The 27,173-nt window shown below is 33.5% G+C and overlaps 1 protein-coding gene across 1 annotated transcript in view; it reads right to left on the reverse strand.

Moving 5' to 3' along the window:
* jph1a (junctophilin 1a) overlaps positions 1–27,173 on the reverse strand; it is a 50,442-nt gene that overhangs the window by 3,070 nt on the left and 20,199 nt on the right. The window contains exons 3-5 of the mRNA XM_073831054.1: positions 17,538–17,656; positions 3,584–4,281; positions 1,040–1,136 (exon numbers count right to left, since the gene is read on the reverse strand). Of these exons, the coding sequence (XP_073687155.1) occupies positions 1,056–1,136; positions 3,584–4,281; positions 17,538–17,656 (898 nt within the window). The 3' untranslated portion in view covers positions 1,040–1,055. The remainder of the gene's footprint in view (positions 1–1,039; positions 1,137–3,583; positions 4,282–17,537; positions 17,657–27,173) is intronic.

Below are 27,173 nucleotides of genomic sequence, written 5' to 3' on the forward strand. Positions count from 1 at the left end.
CTAAAAAAAGTCAGAATTATGAGAGATAAACTCGCAATTGTGAAAAAAACCTCAGAATTGTGAGATACAGACTCAAAAGTCAGAATTGCTAGTTTTTATCTCACGATTATGACATTCTCACAATTGTGAGACTATACTATAATTCTGAGAAAAAAGTAAGATTTGTGAGTTCATATCTCGCAATTCTGGCTTTGTAATTTGCAATGGCGAGTTTACATAACGTAATTCTGAGAAAAGTCAGAATTGAGAGTTTATATCATAATTTAATTATCTTTATTTTGAGATATAAACTCACAAATTTCTGAGAAATAAACTTGAAATTCTGAGCATATCAGTCTTTTTACCTTAATAACTCAAGCGAGTTTATATCTCACAATTCTAATGGAAAAAGTCAGAACTATGAGATATAAACTCACAATTGCAAGAAAAAAGTCTGAATTGTGAGATACGAACTTGTATTTGCGAGAAAAAAGTCTGAATAGCTGGTTTTTATCTTACAATTCTGACTTTCTCACAAATTTGTTTATAACATGCATTTCTGACAAAAAAAGTTAGAATTGTGAGATAAAAAGTAAAAATTTTTTAATTTATTTCTGTGATAGCAAAGCTCAATTTTCATAGTCACATGATACTTCAGAAATCATTCTAATATGTTGATTTGCTGCTTAAGAACACTTATTATTATTATTATCTGTGTTGCGTTGCTTAATATTTTTGTGGAAACCGTGATTAGAAAATTAAAATGTTTTCTAACATTACAAATGTATAAATTATCATTCAACATCAACATTTAAAAAAAACTGACCTCAAACCATTAAACGTTATACTAAAAAAATCTTGTGTACAAACAATTTTAACTCAGAAACTGCTTGTAAATTTCACAAACAAAAACAAAGAAACAAAAAGTAACAGGCTGAATCAAATGTGACATTCTGAAGTAGAAAAACTGAAATTCTAGTTTCTTACTAAACCTACTTCAATATTCTTTGTCATTCACAGCGTTGAAAAAGCAAGTATAATGTATAAAGATAAAGTTTACCTGAGATGGTAGTGTTTCATGTAAGGAAATGGACAAAAATGATTGCCAATCCAATATTCAAAAGCATCACCATGGCCACCAAAATTGAGTTAGGACCCTGGGTAAAAAGACACATGATGTAACAACTCCAGCAACAATCCATAAAACACACATCTGTACTTCAAATCAAAAGTTATTCAGACAGCAGATATGTTCAGAAAATGCAGCTTTAAAGAACTCTAAACAATCCCAGCCAAGAAATAAGGGTCTTATCTAGCAAAACAATTTCTGATTTTCTGATAAAAAAAAAAAAAATACAATTTATATACCTCAAATGCTTGTCTTTCTAGCTCTGTGTAAACTCTATTCTGAGTCAATACAGTTAGGGTATGTCGAAAAACTCCAATCTCATTTTCTTCTCCAACTTCAAAATCATCTTACATCGCCATTTTTGTAAAGGGTGTATGATCTTCTTTGGGTCGGTACTTTTGCAGCGATGTAGGATGATTTTGAAGTTGCAGAAGAAAATGAGATGGGAGTTTTACGACATACCCTAACTGTCATGAACCGGAATACACAGAGTTCACACAGAGCTGGACCAAGACAAGAATTTGAAGTTAAAAAGTATATAAATTGTAAAAAATTTTTAGAAAATGTCCAATCGCTTCGCTAGATAAGACCCTTCTTCCTTGGCTGGGACATTTAGAGACATTTGAAGGTTCATTTTAAAATGCATTTTGGAAGTTCAAACTCTCAGGCACCATAGAAGCACACCATAAACTCTTAAAAATAAAGGTGTTTTGAAAGGTTCTTCACAGTGACGCAATAGAAGAACCATGTTTGGTTCCACAAAGAACCATTCAGTCAAGGTTCTTTAAAGAAGCATCTCTTTCTTACCTTCTTTCACCACAAAGAATCTTTTGTGAAACAGAAAGGTTCTTCAGATGTTAACGGTTCTTTATGGACAGTGTTGGGAAATGTTACTTTTAAAAGTAATGCATTACAATACTGAGTTACTCCCTAAAGTAGTAACTATTTACGTTACTTAGTTACTTTTTATGGAAATGAATGTGTTACGTTACTTTTGCATTACTTTTTAAATGTGGGCAGGGCTTGCTTGTTCGTTTTTAATATAAAAAGTTCTATTTTTGGCAAATGTAAATGCCTTTTTACACTAAAAGCCTCAGGCTTAGAAAAAGTAAATTCATGTCTGGACAGTAGACCACAGAAGAACTTCAAAATCATCTTACATTGCCATTTTACCTTTTTTTGTAAAGGGTGTTTGATCTTCTTTGCACCTTTACTTTGTAAACACTGGGTCAGTACTTTTACACCGATGTAGGATGATTTTGAAGTTGGAGAAGAAAATGAGATGGGAGTTTTTCGACATACCCTAACTGTCTTAAACCAGAATACACAGAGTTCACACAGAGCTAGACCAAGACAAGCATTTGAAGTTAAAAAGTATATAAATTGTCTTTTTTTTTTAGAAAATGGCCAATCGTTTCGCTAGATAAGACCCTTCTTCCTTGGCTGGGACATTTAGAGACATTTGTAATGCATTACAATATTGAGTTACTCCCTAAAGTAGTAACTATTTACGTTACTTAGTTACTTTTTATGGAAATGAATGTGTTACGTTACTTTTGCATTACTTTTTAAATGTGGGCAGGGCTTGCTTGTTCGTTTTTAATATAAAAAGTTCTATTTTTGGCAAATGTTAAAGCCTTTTTACACTAAAAGCCTCAGGCTTAGAAAAAGTAAATTCATGTCTGGACAGTAGACCACAGAAGAAAAAATGTCAGCAATAAAAAAGGGAAAACAAATGTTAGATTATCTTAGATTATATATTTTTGCTTATTAGTATGGATGAATTGGATCATTGAAGGTTGGCAGCAAAGACATCAGTTAATAAAACGGGATTAAATACATAAAGAATATTTGTATTATTTAACATATTTAATTATTGCAGGTTTGTATTGAATTTCACTGTTTTTATTCATTTTGAGGAATTCTGTATCTGTTTAGTGAGTGAGCTGAATTAGTAATGCGTTACTGTACTAGTTACTTGGAAAAAGTAATATTATTACGTAACTTGTGTTACTTCTAATGCGTTACCCCAACACTGTTTATGGAACCATTTAGACAAAAAAGTTTCTTCCATGGCATTGTTAAACACCTTTATTTTTAAGAGTGTATGGAGAAAAATCCTGAAATGTTTCCCTCAACAAAACATAATTTCTTATTGACTGAAGAAAGAAAGACATGGATGACAAGGGGGTGAGTAAATTATCTGTATTTTTTTGTTCTGGATTGCTTGGTAATTGTTTAATCTAAATTGGTATTATCTAATTGTGTGCCTAAATTTAACAGCTGACAGCTATTCAACCTAATTCATTACATACCTTTCTATAAAAGTTATCAAAGATGAATTTGTTCTGACACAATTTAACTATGAGTTATTGTCATACATTATTACCATTTTCTAAACTATAGTGAATAAACTGTGATAATGTGAAGGAGTCTGAATAAATTTTGGCTTGACTGTATAAATGTGACACTTACAGATTCTTCCGCTACGGTTTCGTCAGCCATATCTATGCTGGCTTTCTTGGTGTCAGCTAAGCTCTTTGGTTTGATAGACTCTTGTTTCCTGATCTTGGGATCTGGTTTGGGAGTGGGTGTCCTGACCATTTTGGGTGGTGGAGGCATCCTGGCCAGGCTAGACTGCGTCATCTCAGGCTCTTCATCTTCTGGTTCCTCTGGTGGAGGCAACTTCACCACCGGCTTGACGTAGTAACTGTGATAAGCAGCGTGTAGCTGGCCGTTACCTGTGCTGGCAGGTTTGGGCTGGGGTTCAAGGGCCTTGGGGGGCTTTGGTGGGGGCACGTCCTGTAGCTTGATGGCCGGTACAGGAGGAGGGGCAGATACTTTGGTGATCTCTGCCACAATGGAGGCTCTCTCTTCTTTGCTTATCTTGCGAGCGACACTACTACTGTCCTTGCTTATCTTTCGGGCTACGCTGCTGTTGTCTTTGCTTATCTTGCGGCTGACGCTGGGGTTGGGCGGCTGGCTCTTTTGAGGGGATTGAGGAGGTGACGGGGTTGGGCTCTGGGCAGGAGAGTGGCTTGGAGTCGTGCCGCGCCGATAGAAAGGGCTGCCGGAAGGCTTCTTCTCCTCCTTCACCTTCTCCTCCTCTTTAGGTGCTTCTTCCTTGATCTCCTCCACTGGCTCACTGAACTTTTGTTTGATGTATTCAAGTCCTGTAGGGAAGGGATAAAATGTTATAGGAAGTCAGAGAAATTATAAATCACAAAAGGCAGCCAACATATGTTTGTAAAAACCTAAGAACATTACAGAAAATCATTTTTGACAGGCCACCAAACTTACATTTTTGCCTAGTCATAGGTCAACATGGCTATTGATTAATACATGAATCATTAAATAAATAACTATGTTCTATCAAAAATATATAATATAAATTACACAATATATTTTTTATTTACACAATATAATATTATTTTTATATTTTTAAATGAAAATATTTTATAAGGTGCAACACAGTATATATATATATATATATATAAAAAATCATGTAAATAATAAATATAAAAAGTAAAAGTAAATACATAACATTTCTAAAATATAAAAAGTAAATATAACAAATATATACAATAAATATATACATACATTCACATATATGACAAATTAATACAAACACTTCTTCACATATTTATATTATTTGTGTGTGTGTGTTATATTAAAAGTATATAATATAAATTACACAATTAAATTTATGTAAATAACTTTAAAAAAAAAAATATATATATATATAAAATAATTTTAAGGTACAACAAACTTCATATTTTGTATATATACACCCAGGTCATCGGGGGGCTATAGATAAAAAAATATAAAAATATAAATATATATAAATATAAAAACATAAAGTTACATATAAATACAAATTAAATATAAAATAAAAAAATATAATAAATATATACATATATCCAAATATATAACAAATGAATATAAAACTAATTTATAACTAATAAACATTCATTTATTTAGATTATTTGTGTGTTAAATATAACATCAAAAATATATTAAATTATACTAATTATATATATATATATATATATATATATATATATATATAATATCTAAATTACATTAACATTATCATTATCATATAAATTAAACAAATATATATATAAAATAGTTATATATAATAAGTTCTTATAGAAAATAATATAAAGTAAATACATTCATACTATAAATATACACATTCACATAATAAATATTTAAAATAAATATATTACAGATTAATAAATTTCATATATAACAAATATATGAATTTTATTATATATATATATATATATATATATATATATATATATATAGTTACATTAAAATTATAATTAAAGTTTTTTATTGCTGGGCTATATATTAAAAGATATGTATAAATATATATAAAATTGAAAATATAATATAAATATAAACAATACATGTATAAAATAAATATACAGATACACATGATAAATATAAATATATATAAATATAAAAATAAAGTTATACATAAAATAATATAAAGTAAATAAATATAATAAATATATACAATAAATATACACATACATCCAAATATATAATAAATTAATATAAAATTTAAATATAACTTATTCAGATATTAATATTATTTGTTTAAGGTTACACAAATTAAATATAAATATTATATGAATTAAATTTTAATATTTATATTTATATAACATACAATACATATTATTTCTTATTTCTCAAATTGAAATTGGACAATTCCCACAAAAAAAAAAAAAAACACTTTTGTAATGTGTGCAAATTGTTGTAATTCTTAAAAAAAAAAAAACCCCACACAGTTTACTCTGTCACACTGTCAATAAAAACCCTCTGTCCATTCTGAATCAATTAACTAGTGAAACCGCTTAACGGGTAATGGCAAAACAATGAATGACGCTGTGCTGAGTTTGCATAATAGAGCTTTCCGAGAAAATCGAATGGCTCCAACTAGCTTAAGCCCAAACAATTTAACTGCAGTTTAATTCACTTGACATCTCTGGCATCCACGATGACCGACTTCAAAGAGTGCGAGGGCATTCTTAATGATTAAAAAGCTTAAAGTATCTTCTGAAGATCATTTCTCACAATAACATGATAAGAGCTCATGCTTTATGGATGGTCCATTCTGTTTCTGTTTCAGGCTGAACTCCTGTCACAAGTTGCTGGCATTGTTTGCATGATTTACTGATCTAAAGGGACCATGTTCACTGCTAAACACACAAGCCTGTTCCTCTATCATTTACACAAGACACTTACATACTTGTATGACCAGCTATTAACAAACTTAATTGTTCTTAAAATCATTAAGCATAACACATACTAATGAAAGAAAACATGTATCTATTAACATTCAGCATGATTTTGATCATATGTCGTCTCACGTTACAAGCCTTTGTGTGTAGTGTTATTCTCTAACCAACGCCAAGAACTGTTAATCTTGTAGTTGCGGAGCAACTTAAAAATAAAGTCCACATAATGCTCTAAGATTGCTTTGATCTCTCTTTAATCCTCAAGCAAGACTCTGAAAGTGGAGGACTGCTACCCTAGGATGGCACAAATAAAGAAAAATACTAGTATTTGCTAAACAAAACAACACATACAATATACATTATGTCATCTCAATATTAAATCCTGCTTTACTATAAAATGAACAAACATCGAACTAGCACACAGTTGAGGTCAAAAGTTTACATACACTTTGCAGAATCTGCAAAATGTTAATTATTTTAACAAAATAAGAGAAATCATACAAAATGCATGTTATTGTTTTAATAACTATTGATCTGAATATGATATTTCCCATAAAATACATTTACATATGGTCCATAAGAGAAAATAATAGCTGAATTTATAGAAATTACACTGTTTAAAAGTTAACACACACTTGATTTTTAATACTGTGTTGTTACCTGAATGATCCACAGCTGTTTTTTTGTTAGTTTGTTTAGTGATAATTGCTCATGAGTCCTTTGTTTGTCCTGAACAGTTAAACTGCCTGCTGTTCTTCAGAAAAATCCTTTTTCCTCACAGATTCTTTGGTTTTTCAGCATTTTTGTGTATTTGAACCCTTTCCAACAATGACTGTATGATTTTGAGATCCATCTTTCCACACTGAGGACAACTGAGGGACTCATATGCAACTATTACAGAAGGTTCAATGCTCACTGATGCTCCAAAGAGAAAAAGGATGTATTAAGAGCCAGGGGTGAAAACTTTTGAACAGAATGAAGATGTGTACATTTATCTTATTTTGCCTAAACATCTTTGCTTTTCATTTAGTACTGCCGTTTAGAAGCTACAGAAGATGCTTAAATGTTTCCCAGAAGACAAAATACATTTAATTTACCCTGATCTTCAAATTTCAAATGTTTTCACCCCCGACTCTTAATGCATTGTGTTTCCTTCTGGAGCATCAGTGAGCGTTTGAACCTTCTGTAATAGTTGCATATGAGTCCCTCAGTTGTCCTCAGAGTGAAAAGATGGATCTCAAAATCATAAAATCACTGTTGGAAAGGGTTTAAATACACAAAAACGCTGAAAAACCAAAGAATTTGTAAGGACCCAAAGGATTTTTCTGAAATAAAGTGGGCAGACAGTTCAACTATTCAGGACAAACAAGGGACTCATGAACAATTATCACTAAAAACAAAACAAAAAAACAAAACAGCTGTGGATCATTCAGGTAACAACACCGTATTAAGAATCAAGTGTATGTAAACTTTTGAATGGCGTAATTTCTATAAATTCAACTATTATTTCCTCTTGTGGACTATATGTAAATGTCTTTTATGGGATACTAAAGTACTAAATAAAAAATAACATGCATTTTGTATGATCTCTCTTATTTTAGTAAAATAATTAACAATTTGCAGATTCTGCAAGTTGTATGTAAACTTTTCACTTCAACTGTAATATGCATAAGCATAGGGTTCTACAGTTTTATATATTGGAATATAGCAGCTATGCAATTTATAATATGTTTTATTTGCATCAATGGTCATACTATATGTTATCCAGTGTAAAATTTGAAAAAAGGGGAACTTAAGTGTCACAAAGTATAGTATAAGTATAGTATAACTTCAATTTTCTGTGAAGTTTCTTTGAATAAACATGAATTGAATAGAATTAATAGAGCTGACTGTGGTACGTAAGGCAAAAAGGTTGAATGCAGAGAAACCTATTGTAATAAAGTGTAATATAAAATCTACAACAACCGCATAGGTTTATAAGACTAATATATTTCTTTGCATCCACAGATGACGGCAATAATGGATAATCCTGGCCATATTCCAGCACCACTAGACCGGCCTATGTGGTAAAACGGTCTGTTTAAATCCTCCGGAGCATTGCACTCTCACCGACCTTAAATTAGAAATTAGAGCGTCAATAACGAGAGGAATTCATTTGATAGTCGATGGGATGGAAAGGCCCCATCTTCTAAGGTTGTGCTGGAGTTACACAATCACATCCGCTGCCTTTGTGGATTCATTTATGGCACCTGTGCTGCACAGTTATGAAAAAATCATATTCTTAATAAAATTTTCAATAATAGAAAATCTAAATGTCATTATATTTTACATTAATTTCTTTAACATTAACAATAATTATTACAAAGCATAAAATTAAGTTTATGCATATAACACAATATAATTCTTTGAATACTGTTTGAATGTTTCAGTTGCGTTGCTGTCTATGCAGGGTCAGAAAGCTCTTGGATTTAATCAAAAATATCTTAATTGTGTTCTGAAGATGAACGGGTCTTACGGGTTTGGAACGACATGAGGGTGAGTAATTAATGACAGAATTTTCATTTTTGGATGAACTACTCCTTTAAGTGAATTATTTGTAACTAAAGACAAACTGATTTAGAAATGATTTGTATATTGTAACAACGCAAGCAATGCTACTTACTAATTAAGTAACAAAATACTGGAAAGTAGGCCTACTTGTTACCATAAAAGAAGATCTCACAACATGATGAGGCATCAAGATGTATAATGAGAACTGTCATGTTGTCATGTGAAATTCAACTCCAAAAACAAGTGGTGGCAATAGAACCTCACAGGCTCAAAATCAGCATAAGGCATTTGACAAAGATCCAAAGGCCTCTCTTATGACATGAGAAGGATTATGAAATCTTTTCACCCACAGTTAAGAGACACAACTCAATTACCCCTGACACGAGGGCGGATGACACTGAAGAGCGGTACCATTGTCTTAACATGCAATAGATCAAATTCAGAGACGCTACAACGGAGCGCGACAAACATACTGATACAGTCTGTGTATCAACCTTAACCTTTTGTTTATTATCTACATAGTGAAGAATAATAATAGGCTCCCTAACCTAATAAAAGCAGCATGTGATACAGGGGGGTTCTGAATTTATTAAGCACTTCATAAATTCATTCCAGTGGAGCCTCATGAGTATTTATGAAACATACCATAATGTATTTCATCATGACAGACATCTGATGGAATAATAAAGACTGACTTGTAGTCGATCTACAGTTGAAGTCAAAAGTTTACATACACCTCGCAGAATCTGCAAAATGTTAGTTATTTTGGCAAAATAAGAGGGATCATACAAAATGCATGTTCTTTTTTTATTTAGTACTGACCTGAATGAGATATTGCACATAAAAGACATTTACATAAAGTCCACAAGAGAAAATGGTTTAATTTATAAAAATGACCCTGTTCAAAAGTTTACATACGCTTGATTCTTAATACTGTGTTGTTACCTGAATGATCCATAGCTGTGTGTTTTTTTGTTTAGTGATAGTTGTTCATGGGTCCCTTGTTTGATTATGTTCTTCAGAAAAATCCTTCAGGTCCCACAAATTTTGTGTTTTTTTTTTTTTTTTAGCATTTTTGTGTATTTGAACCCTTTCCAACAATCACTGTGTAATTATAAGATCCATCTTTTCACACTGAGGACAACTGAGGTACTCATACGCAACTATTACAGAAGGTTCAAACACTCACTGATGCTCCAGAAGGAAACAATGCATTAAGAGCTGGGGGTGAAAACTTTTGAAATTTGAGTAAATTTCACTTATTTTAGTCTTCTGGGAAACATGTAAGTATCTTCTGTAGCTTCTGAAGGGCATAATTAAATGAAACAAAATGATATTTAGGCAAAGTAAGAAAAATGTACAAATCTTCATTCTTTTTAAAAGTTTTCACCCCCGGCACTTAACGCATTGTTTCCTTCTGACGCATCAGTGAGCATTTGAACTTTCTGTAATAGTTGCATGAGTCTCTCATTTATCCTCAGTGTGAAAAGATGGATCTTATAATTATACAGTCATTGTTGGAAAGGGCTCAAATACACAAAAAAGCTGAAAAACCAAAGAATTTGTGGGACCTGAAAGATTTTTCTGAAGAACAGCGGGCAGTTTAACTGTTCAGGACAAACAAGGAACTCATGAACAACTATCACTAAACAAACAAAAAAACTCAGGCATTTCAGGCATTCAGGTATTAAAAATCAAGTGCATGTAAACTTTTGAACGTGGTCATTTTTATAAATTCAACTATTATTTTCTCTTGTGGACTGTATGTAATCCTCTTTCATCTGAAATATCGTATTCAGGTCAGTACTAAATAAAAAATAACATGCATTTTGTACGATCCCTCTTATTTTGGTAAATTAATGAACATTTTGCAGATTTTGACTTCAACTGTACATCAAAATCTAAGCCATAAAGGTTGGACTGAAACAGCATAGAGAAAAAGAGATGAACTGTTGAGGGTCATAAGGTCAGGGTAGCACCTGTCCTCTGTGCACCTTGCATTGAAGAGATGGGCAGTGATTGAGTGATTTAAAGGGAGCTGGGAAGAGGAGGTGCAGTCAGGGTTCAAAACGTCTGACTGAAGGAATGGACAGCTGCACTTAGAGCCCTGCTCGCTGTCCTGCCATTCCAGCTCCCGACCATTCCAACTATCCCTCTGCTAGCTCCCCGTAAAGGACACACTCGCTCCAAATATAGCGCAATTAACGTCACTCTATAAACCTCGTCGGGTAGACCGTTTCAAACAGAGCCTAAAGACAACCATGGCGACAGTGCAGTGTTTTTTCCTGATGTGTTACAAAGGCATACTTAACCTCTGCACTAATCTGCCATAAGCCAGAAATGTCAATTACGAGTGCTAGTGTTTACTCCTCTGAGCGTGATGTTTGAGAGCTAGCGGGAGAAGCAGGCAACACTGGGGATCAGGTGGATCAGGCCAGATCATATCAGAAAGCCACTTTGTTTTCATATGACACTTCAAATTGAAGTAGGTTTGTTTCTTTATATAAAAAAGTCAAAATTTTCCGCAACCATTTCTCCAGTCTTCAGTGTCACATGATCTTTCAGAAATCATTCTAATATTCTGCATAGGTGCTCAAAGTGTTTGATGTTACATTGAAACTGTTGTTTAACTGGTTGCAGTGTTTGTTCAAGCAGACTGTGTGGTTACTTATGGGCAGCATATTGCATGTGAGTGCTGTAAAAGAAACCTCACCTAAATAAATAAACAGAGAAGTGCTAACACTTGCAACTCTTGAAATGTGAATGTCTGGCCAGTTTTAGCACGCAGGGTATGTACTGAAAACGTATCGTATTAAATAAACACATGGCGGCTGTGACCTCAAGTGTGTTAGCCATTAAATCTAGTGGCACTTATTAAAGGTTCATTAACAAATTATATCCTCCCTTGGATTAATCTGTACTATCAAAAGCGCTACTATCAAAATGAACCTGTCTGTTTGAATGAATCAAGCATGACACATAACCAATGAATTCCATTTATCAACAAAAATGTAGTATTATTTGCAAATTTACATATACTACTATTTAAAAGTTTGCAACCCAGGCTCATGAAAATACGTGCCTCTATATACATTTCTGCAACAATGTATAATTACATACCTTACTGCACATTTTGCAGCAGTTTTAAAGTGAAATGTCCAGAGAGTGACACTAAAACTTGTTCAATATGTGACTGTGACACGTTTTTTTTTAATGTTGGTACAGGCATTGCCACGTTTTTTATTACGCTGCATTAGAACTGAGATATCCAGGGAGTGTCGCTAAAGGTTAATACTCTATGGTGTTGCAAATAACCCCTAAACCAAACACAACCCTAAACTTACCTGAAGTGATATAAAAACGTATTTGTTGAAGCAGCTGTGCTATTTTAACTTCCTTATGCGGATTTGAGTTGCTTTGTCTAACCGTAGTTTCACAGGGTTTTTACCGGAGCTCTTTATCACTCAAGTGCAACGTCGTATCGGGTGAGCTCCTGAGCAAACCTACTAAATTAGAAAATTCATGCATATGAAGCTGTATATGAGATGACAACATTCAAAAGTATCAGTTTTCAAATTGCGCTGGATGTTAAGATTGTTTTGAAATCATACCGTAATATTTTGCATGTAATTAAGCTTTATTAATCAAAACTCTGTACCTGTAAATCATACTTTGTGTGAAAAAGGAATAAAAGTTGTCAGAGTTTTACTGCGTCTAGTGTGCATATCAACTGGAAACTGCAGTGATTCATACATATAGGTACGTTTCTTCAGTTTTGCAGAAATGTATATAGATTGTTGAAAGTTTGGGATCAGTATATTTGTATTTGTTTTTAAAGACATTCAGCAAGGATGCATTTATTTACCATACTTGACAGTAAAGACATTTATGATAAAATCTTTCAAATCAACGCTGTTCTTTTGTACGTTTTATTCATGAAAAAATCCTGAAAAAAATAAAGTCAAAAAATAAAAGTCACATTTTCTTGGTTAGATAAACATTACTTACACTATCAGAAAAAAATATATATGTTCATATTTTTGCATTAACAATAAAATCAATATTCTATGTATTAAAGCCAAATATGAATCTCATCAAGTTAGTGACTTTAAGCATTTTACATTTATTTAAAAATAATAACTCAAGGCTGTAACAATTTAAACATATTTTATAGTATAATATATAATATGTGAACATATGTTCAGCTGTTCTTTTTACAATCAACTATTTTTTTATTTTTCTGATCATCAGTCATTAAAGCTTTGTAAATATTGGTCACAGACAATTTTCAACAAGCTGATTACTCACAAAAAACTCCCACAGATCATGTTTTCGTGTCATTTTAAGTCTTATTTTGACGTAACAATTGTCACAGTTCTGTCTGTCTTGTCATTGGTTTTGCCCATTTGTCTTCCCCCCGTTGGTCTGTCATATGGTTTAGCCCTTCGTCATTGTGATTCCCTGCACCTGTCCTTGTAATTATTAGTCATCTGTGTCACCTGTGTTTGTTAATTAGTCTGTCTTTAAAAGTCTGTCTTTGATTTCAGTTCCCTGTCGGTCCTTTTGTGATTTAGATGTGCGTGTATGTTCCTGCCTTGTTCCAGCCTTGTTCCACTCGGCGATTTATATTAAATATATTGTACTTTGTTAATATTGTCTATCGTCTCGTCTACTCCTGCACGCACCCCTGACAACAATGTGGTTATATCTAAGCATGTGAGTCGTTTACTTACTGTTTTAAATTAGTCTTCCTATTAACGCCATTATATTGTTCATTCAGACTGATTTGCCAATGCAGAACGTGTACAAACACAAGAGGCGGGATTTATCACATGAACCAATCACAGCCGAACATAACCAGTCATATCCAATCATATCGCGAGGGAGGTGTTGTCTCCTTTCATGAGAATTTTCCCCATTCATTCTCAATTACCCCCCAACAAACTCACCGGACACTTTAGGGGGTGTGTTAAAGCTCAATGAGCTCAGGGGAGGCAAGAGAGACGGGGACTCCCGCTGTAATTTTACCTGCTGGTGTTGCTGTTGGACAGTGTTACTTTAGAAAAACAAGTGATTTTTAGAGCTTTCAATGTTATATTTTGTAACATTACAGATTTTTTCTCATCCAATATTTTGAGGAGGCACTGCCTCCCATGACTTCTCAGAGGAAATGCCCCTGATATAACTTTTTTACTGTATTGTAGATTATAAACTGCAGAAGTGAGCATAGGACTATCAAAAACAGAACATTTTTTTAACAGTTATGTAATGGCCACAGATACAAAGAAAAAGTGCACTTCGTCTTAAATAGCCACAATCTTATGTTACATATTCTTACAAAACCAGTTTCGCCTCATCACTGAACAAGCCGGAATAAGGTAGTGTTAAACAAACTGGCATTAGATTTCACAAATAATGGGTTGTAGTTTAGACAAAAGGGTAAATCAGGTCACTAAGAGAGTAAAAATAAATGGCAGAACAAAGAAAGTGAGCTCTGAGCAAATCTGAGCAACAGTAGTTCTCCCGAAACAGCTCAGTTTAATTAAGATTTTATCTCCCCAGTGGCTCTAGCTAAAGATTTCACAGGTATCTGTAAGACATGTTTCATTTGCACAGTCATATCCTGTCTAACATGAGCGTGAAGGTGATTTCCAGTTATAGATCTGCAGAAGGTTATGTACCAGGCCCCTTGTGAGTTTGACCTTTCTCCCTTGACCTCCCTGTGCTCAGCTGGCAGGAGTTTATGCTGTAGTTTGGGTGGGGTTTGCTTCTGAAAACCGAGAAGTGTTTCTGGGACCTTTTCCATGAGAGGTGAGCGGCACAATAGAGCTGTAACTTGACATGCCCACTTCTTATCTGAATCCGCTCACTGATAGCAATGTGCCGTACGCATGGCACACTCAACAAGCCTCGCATTCCTCATCCAGAGAACATTCTCGGTTTGATATGGATGACATTCTTTGGCTGCGGTTGAAAGTATTTCCAAAGGGAACTAGAACAATCACAGAGGAACAGTCTACTAATATTAGTGCTCTGTAATGTTGAGTGATAATCTTAATTTGTTTTGAATAGGACTGTCAGTGTAGACTGGAAAAATGATTTGATGAACAAGTATTATTCACCATCATGTCGTTCCAAACCCGTAAGACCTTTGTTCATCTTCAGAATACAAATTAAGATATTTTTGATTAAATCCGAGAGCTTTCTGACCCTGCATAGACAGCAACGGAACTGCCACGTTCAAGGCCTAGAAAGCTAGTAAGGAAGGTAGTGAAATGAAAGGTAGTTAAAATATCTTAATTTGTGTTTCGAAGATGAATGAAGGTCTTAGGGGTTTGGAACTAAATCAGGGTGAATAATTAAAGATAGAATTTTCATTTTTGGGTGAACTATCCTTTTAAATCAAGAAAAATCAAGAAGTTTTAAGTATAAACTTACCTAATTTTGGTAATTTGTTTAGAAAACCAGATTGAAGTACTTTTACTTTTCAAGTACACTCAAAAATAAAGGTTTAAAAAGCGAACGGTTCCTAAAAGAGCCATTTTTAAGAACATTTTAAAAATTTAAAGAACCTTATTCGCCTATAAAGAACCTTTTCTGCATTTGAAAGGTTCCATTGATGTTCAAGGTTCTTCATAGAACCATCAATGCCAATAAAGAACCTTTATTTTTAAGAGCGTAAATGTGTTTTGATTTAAGAATGTTTAAATATTTGTGAAAAACAAGTCAGAAATACTGAGTAAGAAAATTATTTTCGCTGTGTAACATGCTCATTGTGAACAATAAATTATAAAAATATCATTAAACATAAAAAACAATGTTCCTAATCCGCTAGTACATCAGTATTAGAATTACATGTGAATCTACAAGTGCAAAGTTTAAAAAGTGCAATATTGAAGAAAACCTGCCCAACTCAATCCGAACAGCCTTAGCCATCTTCAAGAATCGGCTAAAAACACATCTCTTCCATCTTTATTTGCCCTCTAGCCCGAAAACTCTCTATTCTAATTCTATTCTTTAAAAAAACTTGCCCTTTTAGACTTATACTCTATTCATTTACATACTGCTTGTTTTCTTAAAAAAAATAAAATAAAAACACTAGCTTTCCTGTTCTTGTGTTCTATCTATCTATTTTTAGGCCTCTAACACTAGCTTGCTTTTTCTTTTTTATTCTATCTATTTTTTTTATTGTATAATAAAAAAAAAACTTGATACATGTACTGCATTAGGCTAAATGAGACTTGTCATAGCACTTGCATGTTATTGTTCTTTTGTAGATTTTGATTGATTTAAATGCATTTAAATGCATTGATTTAAATGCATTAAAATGCATTCCTGTAGCTTCAAACATTAATGGACAAAATAGAAGTTCCTTTAAAATTGTCTGACAAAATGCATAAATGTAATAAAAATACTATGTAATAATACTATGTAATAAAAATAATCACTTTCCAGTCCCACTGCATTTAAGAAACTAAGCTTGCAAAACTGTTTTTTCTAAAAAAAAAAACTAGGATCTGCATTTAAATGTTACATATAGATAAATATTATAACCTTTATTTTTTTTAAATTCCAATATTTTATAGAATATTTTATATGTGTATATTTACATTACAAAAACCGACAAAGTTTGTATTTAAAAATATTTTTTACATTAAAATCTAAAAATAAATAAATAAAATAAATCATATTCTTGAGGCAGTTGTCATGCTCTTTGTCTCACGAGTCACAACCCTGAGTACATTAACATTTTATATATATATATATATATATATATAGGGTTAGAAATTTTATGTAATTTTGCTTTTCAGTATATCTTGATTTAAAGGAATACTTCACCAAAAAATGAAAATTATGGTAATGGTAGTGGCAATGGATATGACAATGTTAATGTATTTGTTCTTGGCGGAACAGATCTGCTATGCTGCTGAATTTTTCATAATTGCTGCTGCTGCAAAACAAGTACAGGAGCTTTCTACTGCCAAAGCATATGACAATACAGTGCTGTGAGTATTTAGGACATACTGCTGCTGCACAATCAGCATATATAATAACCCGTAGAAGATCTAAACAAGTGGAGCTGGGGAGGGGGAGTGATTCAGAGGAAGCATGCTGTGAAATGCTCTGGTGAATGCTAACCAGCCATTTAAATGTAAAGCAGTGAGCTCATTGGCTGCGCATGCAACATAAACCAATCAGCTTGTGCCAAGTAGTTTAACGCTGTTAATATCATTAATTTGCATTAACGAAACATCAGCCTATGCCATCTAGAATTTTATGACAGAACTCGGCATAAATGCTCTAAAAAATACAGTGAGAACTACGCTGACATGCAGAGGTCAAACAATCAAAACAGAGGTCAGAAATCCTAAAGGTAAGCAGCCAATCAGTCTGATAAATTTAGGGTGAGAAAGAGTCTGAAAAATGTCATGTCACTGTCAAAAAAAAAAAAAAAAAAAAAAACTCAACCATTCATGTCTTTCTGCACTGTTCTAAGGTAAGTATCTGTTGTGAGGAATGTAAGTGAGGGTGTGTGGTTATAATCTGGTGGCTTTCATCATGGATACTTAAGCCTTATTTTGAGGGGGTGTGTGCGGGAATATAAAAACCTTTCTTCGGTAACTTACCTGGTTGATGGAAGCTTGGAGATAATTCATGAGCCACAGCTCTGGCTAAGTCTGATTCCTGACATGCTGCAAGTGCGGCCTGGTCTGCTGCTTCACTCTTAGTCCTTGCGTGGGATGTCCTGTACACACATACACAACAGAGAAAGTTACAGCATACGTTACCATCTTTACAGCACTTAAATACATCTAAATAAACGTTTTGCTGCGAAAGTGTGCTTCTTCTTTGTATATATTTTAAATTGTGAATGTAAATATATTCTATTTAAGGTCATTCATTTCTTTGAATGAGTGCTTTGCTGAATGCTTGTGCTTGAGTTATTGAAACGAGGACGAGGGCGCATTAATGTATGTATTGTTGTGGCTTGCCTTTAGCTGTGTAGAGGGATGAGGAGGGCAGAGGGGATCTGTGTTATGTGCACATGTGTGCTCAATGTATGTGTGTATATGGAGAATGGAGGACTCCTCTGGCTAAATAGTACTATGGGGTGTGCTGATCCCCCGTTTTTGTCAAATTCAAATCCTGCTTTTACAAACGGACGGGGACAAAGCATTTAATCTGGTCAGAGGGCACAGACCACAAAAACACATCCCTCTTACTCAGCAGACAACATGCATGGCGAGAAAGCTAAGACTTCTATTAAAAAATATATATGTATACTACCAGTCAAAAGGTTTTGAACAGTAAGATTTTTAATGTTTTTTAAATAAGTTCATTCTGCTCACCAAGCCTGCATTTATTTGATTCAAATTACAGGAAAAACAGTCTAATTCTGAAATATTTTCACTATTTAAAATAACTGTTTTCTTTTTGAATATGTTTTAAAATGTAATTTATTCCTGTGATTTCAAAGCTGAATTTTTTTGCATAATTACTCCAGTCACATGATCCTTTAGAAATCATTATAATGTTCTGATTTGCTGCTCAAAAACATTTATTATTATATTGAAAACAGCTGAGTAGATTTTTTTTTGTAGTAGAAAGTTTCTTTGATAAATAGTAAGATCAGAATAACAGCATTTATCTGAAATCCCAATCGTTTATAACATTATACATGTCTTTATTATATATTTTGATCAACTTAAAGCATCCTTGCTAAATAAAACTATTAATTTCTATAATTCCTTTCCCCCAAAAACTGACTCCAAGCTGGTATAGTGTATAATGTTACAAAAGCTTTTTATTTCAGATAAATGCTGATCTTCGGATCTTTCTATTTAAAGAATCCTGAAAAAAACATACTGTTTTAAATATTTATAGTAACAATAATTATAAAAATGTTTTTAAAGCAGCAAATCAGCATATTAGAATGATTTCTGAAGGATCGTGTGACACTGAAGACTAAAATAATAATGCTGAAAATTTAGCTTTAAACACAGGAATAAATTACAATTTAAAATATATTTATATAGAAAGCAGTTATTTTAAATAGTAAAAATATTTCACAATATTACTGCTTTTGCTGTATTCTGGATCACATAAATGCAGGCTTGGTGAGCGGATAAGGCATCCTTAAAATCTTACTGTTCAAAAACTTTTGACTGGTAGTTTATTTTAATTTTATTTGAAATATTTTAACAAATATTTGCATTATGTAAAATGCTAATATGTACACCTACTATTTAACGATTTTAATATTTAGATTTAAAATTATTTAAATTATTTACAGTATATAAGGTACATTTTAAAATACTATAATATTAAACTAGTCAAACATTTGCACACCATATTTCTACAATTTGATATTTGGTATTATTTTTATTATGTATATTTTAATTTTTAAATACAAAAATATACTAATAAAATTCTGCTTTTATATCTGTATATGCTTGGCACAGCATGTGACATTTCTGATATTTGAAATTCTGAAAAAAGATTACTAAGGAAGCAAAAGCCTCCAAATGGTATGAGGAGAAATAATCACGAACACAGGACGTGATCATGAAGCAAACTAGCACATAAAAAGTAAACATCAGAAAAAAGAGAAAGGTTTATGGTGTGTTTGGATCATGATAGGCTTGGCCTCTGGGTGGCTTTAATGAAGCCTGAAACACAAGCTTATGGACAGGAATCAAGAGATGACCTGCTTCTCAAATCCCTTCAAAACCCCGACGTGCTGCAACACACACTGTTTTCATCTTCTCACAGAACAGCCAGATGCAGCGTATGCATTAGGCATCAGGGATTTTTCCCATCAATTCAGGGATATTACTATAACTATTACGCAACCTAGCATCAAAAGCACAAGATAAACACTCGGATTAGTCCAACTTGGTGCTTCAGCTAGCACTACCTCCAAATGCGAGTCAAAACAAGATGCATCAGCAGAATGCGACGTCTGTAAGCAATCTTTAAGTGCGTCACATAGAAATGAAAGCTTTTAGTTCCATATAAAGTATCAATCAGCTCCTTCCTGTGACTATGATGGATTGAGATGTTTACGGCTTCGTTAAGCCGTTCTTAGACAAAGTGGACGTCTGTTTTAATCATTAACCATATTTAAAATGCAAGAGGCCAGATGCTTCGGGACAGAGTCTGGCTGCCAGTGCAAAAATAGCTTTATCATTGAGGGACAAAGAAGTACTTTCTGCCCAGCTTCGGATTCTGTCACATATGGGCCTCTATTTCCGATAGTCACATAATAAAGATCATTGTAGAATCTGCATGTAGAAGCATGCAAAGGAAGTGATGAAGTGTGAGGGAAATCTAGACACATCTATTTGGGGTATAAGACAGACTGTAGGGTTATAGAGGCCTGTCTTTGAGTCTCTTATAACTTCACGACCCACCATAATACTCAATAAGCAAATCCATAATATATTATTATGATAAATACACCAAATCTTTTTTCAACTCTTTACAATAAAACTTTAATGGCACATGAGATACTGAGTATATACACTACCAGTCAAAAGTTTTTGAACAGTAAGATTTTTAATGGTTTTAAAGTCTCTTTTGCTCATCAAGCCTGAACTTATTTGATCCAAAGTACAGCAAAAGCAGTAATATAGTGAAATATTTTTACTATTTAAAATAACTGATTTCTATTTAAATGTATTTTAAAATGTAATTTATTTCTGTAATCAAAGATACATTTTCAGCATCATTACTTCAGTCTTCAGTGTCACATGATCCTTCAGAAATCGTTCTAATATGCTGATGTGCTGTTCAAGAAACACTTTTTCATTATTATCAAGATTTAAAAGCATAAGTAAATTCAACATAATAATAATAAATGTTTTTTGAGGAGCAAATCAGAATATTACAATGATTTTTGAAGGATCATGTGCCTGAACTAATGATGCTGAAAATTCAGTTTTGGAATCATAGAAATAAATTACATTTTAAAATATATTCGAATAGAAAACAGTTATTTTAAATAGTAAATATATTTAAGAATTTTACCGTTTTTGCTGTACATTGGATCAAATAAATGCAGGCTTGGTAAGCAGAAGAAACTTCTTTAAAGAGCATTAAAATCTTACTGTTCAAAAACTTCTGACTGGTAGTGTACAAATGTTTGGGGCCAAGTTTTTTAAAAAGAAATTAATAGTTTTATTCAGCAAGGATGCATTAAATTGATCAAAAGTGAGAGTAAAGATGTTTATAAGGTAACAAAAGATTTCTAAAGATTTCCGTTACAAATAAATGCTTATTTTTAAGAATTCTGAAAACGAAATGATACTATTAAAAATATATCAAAGTAGAAATTTTAAATTTTAAAATATTTTCCCACATTACTGTATTTTACTGTATTTTGTCTATTAATGCAGCATCGATGGGCATCAGAAAAAAAAATTAAGGGTAGTGGAAAAAAAAGAAACACCCCAAATAAGTCAAAAAGTCTGACACCACTAATAAAAAATGCTTCTATTTCACTTTAATTGAAGAATTTAATAAAAAAAATTCCCCATAAACACAAATTAATTGAACATGTTTTGGTATTTGCCATACATTTAAGAAACTTAAAGGTATATTTCACCTAAAAATGAAAATTAGCCCATGATTTACTAACCCTCAAGCCATCCTAGATGTACATGAATTTCTTCTTTCAAACAAATACAAACAAATATCCTGGCTCTTCTAAGCTTTATAATGGCAGTGCATGGCTGTTGAGATTTTAAGTCCAATAAAGTGCATCCATCCATCATAAAAAGTGCTCCACGTGGCTCCAGGGGTTAATAAAGGCCTTCTGAAGCAAATCAATTTGTTTTTGTGAGAAAAACATCCATATATAAAACTTTATTTACCTTTAGCTTTATTTACCGCATTCACGAAAGAGTGCCATTCCAACAAATGACGTAGGACATAGGCAAACGCTGTGATGAACGTGAAAGCGCAGTGAAGACGGCTAAACAAAACACCAGTCACGAATTAGAAGTACAAAACGAGGATTTGTAAAGAAAAATATTGGAGGATTTGGATATAAGCCAAGATGAGACTGGTTTTCCTCTGTCCTTAACAAGCATATGAAAGTTAGTGAAAGCTACAGATTACGGTTTATAAAGTTTTAAATATGGATATTTTTATTACATAAACATCAATTCACTTCAGAAGGCCTTTATTAACCCCCTGGAGCTGTGTGAAGTACTTTTTATGATGGATGGATGCACTTTATTGGTCTTCAAAAACCTCAACAGCCATTATAAAGCTTGGAAGAGCCAGGACTTTTTTTTAATATAACTCAAAAGCATTCGTCTAAAGAAGAAAATCATACACCTAGGATGGCTTGAGGGTGAGTAAATAACGAGGTAATTTTAATTTTTGTGTGAATGGTCCCTTTAATTCATCTTTGTTTTACATTTCATATTAAATCCCATATATTCAGTGTGGTCTGAGAGGTTTAGACCAGACATCTCCTTTACAACAGCATGTGAAGCATTATAAAATATGAATAAGACACTAACAATTAAAAATCTCTCTCTATTTCATATACTCCATCTCTCCAAACGCATTAGTTTCTGTGTGTACCTACTTCGAGACCTCTGTATATTTAAAACCCCGGTATGCATCTCTGCACCCCTCTAATTTTAATGGTGCACTTGAATTTCACCCCCTCTCTGTGACCTCCTTTCAGGCCAGGGCCGAGACAAATGAGCGTCTATGTGCCTGCGGGATTGGCTGGTCCCCCCTCAGGCCATTGGCCCACATTGAAAAGAGCTAGAATGGCTGATCCGAGATCAGTTTAGCAAGTTTTGATATGATGCTTAAGATGAGGATTCTGGTAGCACAGGCTGCCTCCAGATCACAGCAAAAGGTCCATTTCCACCCGGAGCTATTTGCGGAATCTCTGCTACATTTGCTGACACCGTTTTGCTGTGAGCCGGTGCTGGCAATTGGTATGTACCCGCCTCTCTCTCTCTCTCTCTCTCTCTCTCTCTCTCTCTCTCTCTCTCTCTCTCCCCCCCCTCTCTCTCTTTCTCTTAGTGACCTTCTCCCTCCCACATTTCCTCAGTTATACAGGAGATATTTGCATTTTATTCAGCAAGCCAAAATCTGCCCTCTAAGATGTTTACGTGGTACACAGACATAAATCAAACTCTAGGTCTCATGGATGAATCATAACAAGACCTGAGTATTGTGCATTTGAATAACTAATAAAGAGGGAGGTTTTGGTTATATCACTTTGAATAACAAATCCCTCTAGGCTATGAAAAGGGCTGATAAAGCACTGGATAAACAGTATCTAAAAAGGATAGTTCCCACAAATATAAAAAATGATGCAATTATTTACTCATCCTCATGTCGTTCCAAACCCGTATGACTGTTTCTTTAATGCAACACAAAATGAGAAGGTTTGAAGTCTTGATACAGTTTTTTTCCCCCAAATAATTCACAGAGTAATTCACTATTTTGTATAGGGAGGTCAAAATGACAATGTTCACCTCAGATTTGGAGCCAATTTACAGGGGTGTAAAATAGCTTTAGAAAGCTGGCTGCATCTTTATTTTATTTTAAATGACCCACATTTGGTTTTCCCTGCTGAAAAAAAAAAAAAAAAAAAAGACGGCTAAAACCAACCTAGGCTGGTTGGCTGGTTTTAGCTGGTCAGGCTGGTCTTAGCTGGTCAGGCTGGGAGACCACCAGCTAAAACCAGCTACTTCCAACTTAAACCAGGCTGGTTTTAGCCATTTTTTTCAGCAGGGTTGACTACAGAAAATGTGTACAGTTGGTCCAGTTTGCTCCTTAAGTCGCATTAAGATCTCCATATCTCTGGGATTGAACCATCAAGGGCCTTTAAAATTAAGATAACAGGAAAATTGTGACCCTGGACCACAAAACCAGTATTAAAGGGATAGTCCACCCAAAAATGAAAATTGGATGTTTATCTGCTTACCCCCAGGGCATCCAAGACGAGGTGACTTTGTTTCTTCAGTAGAACACAAACAAAGATTTTTAACTCAAACCATTGCAGTCTGTCAGTCATATAATGGCAGTCAATGGTTACCAATTCTTCAAGAGTAAAAAAAAAAATACACAGTCAAAATCAAATTAAACCCTGCGGCTTGTGACGATACATTGAGGTCTTAAGACACAAAACGATCGATCTGTGCAAAAAACTGAACAGTATTTATATAATTATTTACCTCTGAATCCAGAGAGTTCTACTCTCCTGAGCTCATTCAGCGAGTTGTTGTGCGTATAAGTCACACATTGTTTACATAGTGCATATTGGCCTCTGAAAATGGTACTTATTTGTGTTTATGCTGATTCTGATGTGTCTCAAGACCTCAATGTATCGTCACGAGCCGCAGGGTTTCATTTGGTGTTGTCTGTGTATGTTTTTTACTCAAGATTTGGTTACCATTGACTGCCTTTCTTCGTTTGTGTTCTACTGAAGAAAAAAAGTCACCTACATCTTGGATGCCCTGGGGGTAAGCAGATAAACATAAAATTTTTATTTTTAGGTGTACTATCCCTTTAATAGGCCTTTAAAAAAAAAAATTGAGATTCATACATCATCTGAAAGCTAAATAAACAAGCTTTCCATTTATGTAAGGTTTATTAGGATAAAACATCTATTTGAAAATCTGAAATCTGAGGGTGCAAAAAAATCTAAATACTGAGAAAATTGCCTTTAAATTTGTCCAAATGAAGTTCTTAGGAATGCATATTACTAATCAAATTCAATAAAAGCCTCCTTTAGCGATCAGATGTGTTTTTGTAAGAAAAATATCCATATTTAAAATGTAAGAATCACTTTGATTGCTGTGGGAAGGGGCGTGACAATGCGATACGCCGTCTAATCTGTTCGCCAATTGCAATGCAGTGGGACTGCTAACCAATCACAATACATTTGATTTTTCAGAAGGCGGAACCCGGAACTAATCGAGCCATTTGTAAATTATCTGAAAAATTATGTGTTTTTCAAACCACCAAGCATGAGAACATGTTCTAGTGCACCACCGAAACAAAATAAAGACTTTGTAAAAGAGCATAATAGGACCCCTTTAAGACTGGTTTTGTGGTCCAGGGTCACATTTTGTTAAGAACCAAAATCTAAAAAGATGTTAAGATATCTTTAATACCCCTTGATATATAGACATGCAAACTTGAGAAAAAAATTTGCTTTTTGCCATTTTTGAACTGTCACCACTGGCATATAATTAAACAAAGATTGCTGAAGTCAACAGATTTACTAACAGGCTTACCAATCTCTGTGTAAAAATAAAATAGAAAAGCAGCCAGCTTTCTAAAGCCATTTTTACACCCCTGTAAAATGGCACAGAATAGCACAGTGTTCAGAATGACCTTAGTTTAAGTAAATGATGAAAGAATTATTAATGTTTTAAGAAAACTTTCACAGTATAGTTTGAAATGGCATTACAATACAAATAAAATGCATTAAGCACATACAGTAGATGGAGTGGAATACACTTTAAAGAATCATTCAGATGTTTAAAATGTAGTGTTTAGCATGCTTTAAATTGCATACAATTAGCACAATGATTTTACATACATACAATGTCTGATGCCGGACTGCCAGCAGGTGGGAATGTGGAATTACGCTGACATAATTAATAGCTTGCTAAAATAAACAACAAAACATAATCATTTATCCAAGCTGTGTTGATTTGCAAATGAGTTGAGGAACAAAACTGTATGCTGAACAGCACGGCAACGTACATAAACAATGATGACAAAAATAAAGATGTTAATTCTGTGGCATTCAGGCCTATTCTAGGTTAACTCACAAAATGTGAGGATATTTAAACAAGAAAAAACATCTACAGCAGAATAAAAACCCTAATGTTTCTCTAGTATGAAATTAGAGAATACTTAAAGCATGAGATAAAGGCATTGAGCAACACAAAAACCAAGCTCTGCTTTGTACTTGAAAAAAAGCAGATCGTTGGAACAACAAAAGACAAGGCACACTCTTGACATCACTGCATAGATCCACTCCAAGGTTTTTCAATGTGAATCATCTTTTACTATTTGCAAAGAAATATTCAGTGGGTTTACTGTAATCATTTATGATGGTAGTCTTACTCTGGTGAGCAAAAATAAAGTAATAAAGTGTGATCATCACATATTCCACCTCATCCAACTTGTCACTCAAATCTTGAGACAGGGGAATAAATGTACACATTTCAGACAAGGCTAAAATAAGAAAAGAAACCTGGTTTTCTGTTGCAGCCAAGTTCATACTCAGGTTAGAGAGATGTTCAATGCGTAGATATACCAAAAACAGCTCTTTAGCATCCATTACTAAAACACAGACAGATGCTTGGCATGGAGAATAGTCAAAATCAGCTTTGATTAAATAGAAAATACCCAGAGCATGGGCATTTCTGCCTGGATTAGCTTTTTAATCTGTTTTTGACATACTTTGAGTGGCAGTCATTGATGATTTCAAGTATTTTAGATATCACCTGCTCACAATCATCCTGGACACTTGTTCTTGTCTGAGTATGAATGACATCAAAGGCAAAAAAGGCCACATTTCTTGAGACTTTACTCAAAGCAAACCACAGCTGATATTTTATGTTAACACGAGAAAGTGGAAGTACAGTCAAACCAAAAATTATTCAGACACCTATGTATTTGTTTTTATATTTTTACTAGTGGGGGCAGGACACTATACTACTCTCCAAAGGCAAAGCGCAGTAACTACACATTTGCTCAAAATTGAGTTAAGGCTTAAAATGGGCTTTCTGACAACCATTTTGTCTTGTGGCAAAGTCTCCTGATTCAATTTTGTCCCATTTCAGAGAAACGAGAGTGTCAAAATCGCAGTAACTACAAAATCCAAACTAATACCATATATGGTGTAAAAACTTTAACAGCATTTTTTCTCAGTTTCATTGTTGGCGTAGTTACTGCACTTTGCCTTTGTAGGGCAGTATAGTTCATTAATGTAAGTGAGGATAGCAAAAAGTAAACTGTGACATATATTCTTCATACAGTGGACTACCAGTAGAAAAATCTGGGACCAAAAATTATTCAGACACTTTGACCTAAATAGGTTTTGCTTAAGTGTTTTTCTTTAATTGCTAATGCAACATTCTTACAACACAGACTGAACAAAATTAACACATTGCTTGGTAACTGGTCAAAAACTATTGATAGTTTGGTAAATATTGTTGTACTAACAGTTGTCTGAATTTTTTGGTTGACTGTAATCCATTAAATAC

The sequence above is a fragment of the Garra rufa genome, chromosome 24 (genome assembly GCF_049309525.1).
Source record: "Garra rufa chromosome 24, GarRuf1.0, whole genome shotgun sequence".
NCBI classification, from domain to species: Eukaryota; Metazoa; Chordata; class Actinopteri; order Cypriniformes; family Cyprinidae; genus Garra; species Garra rufa.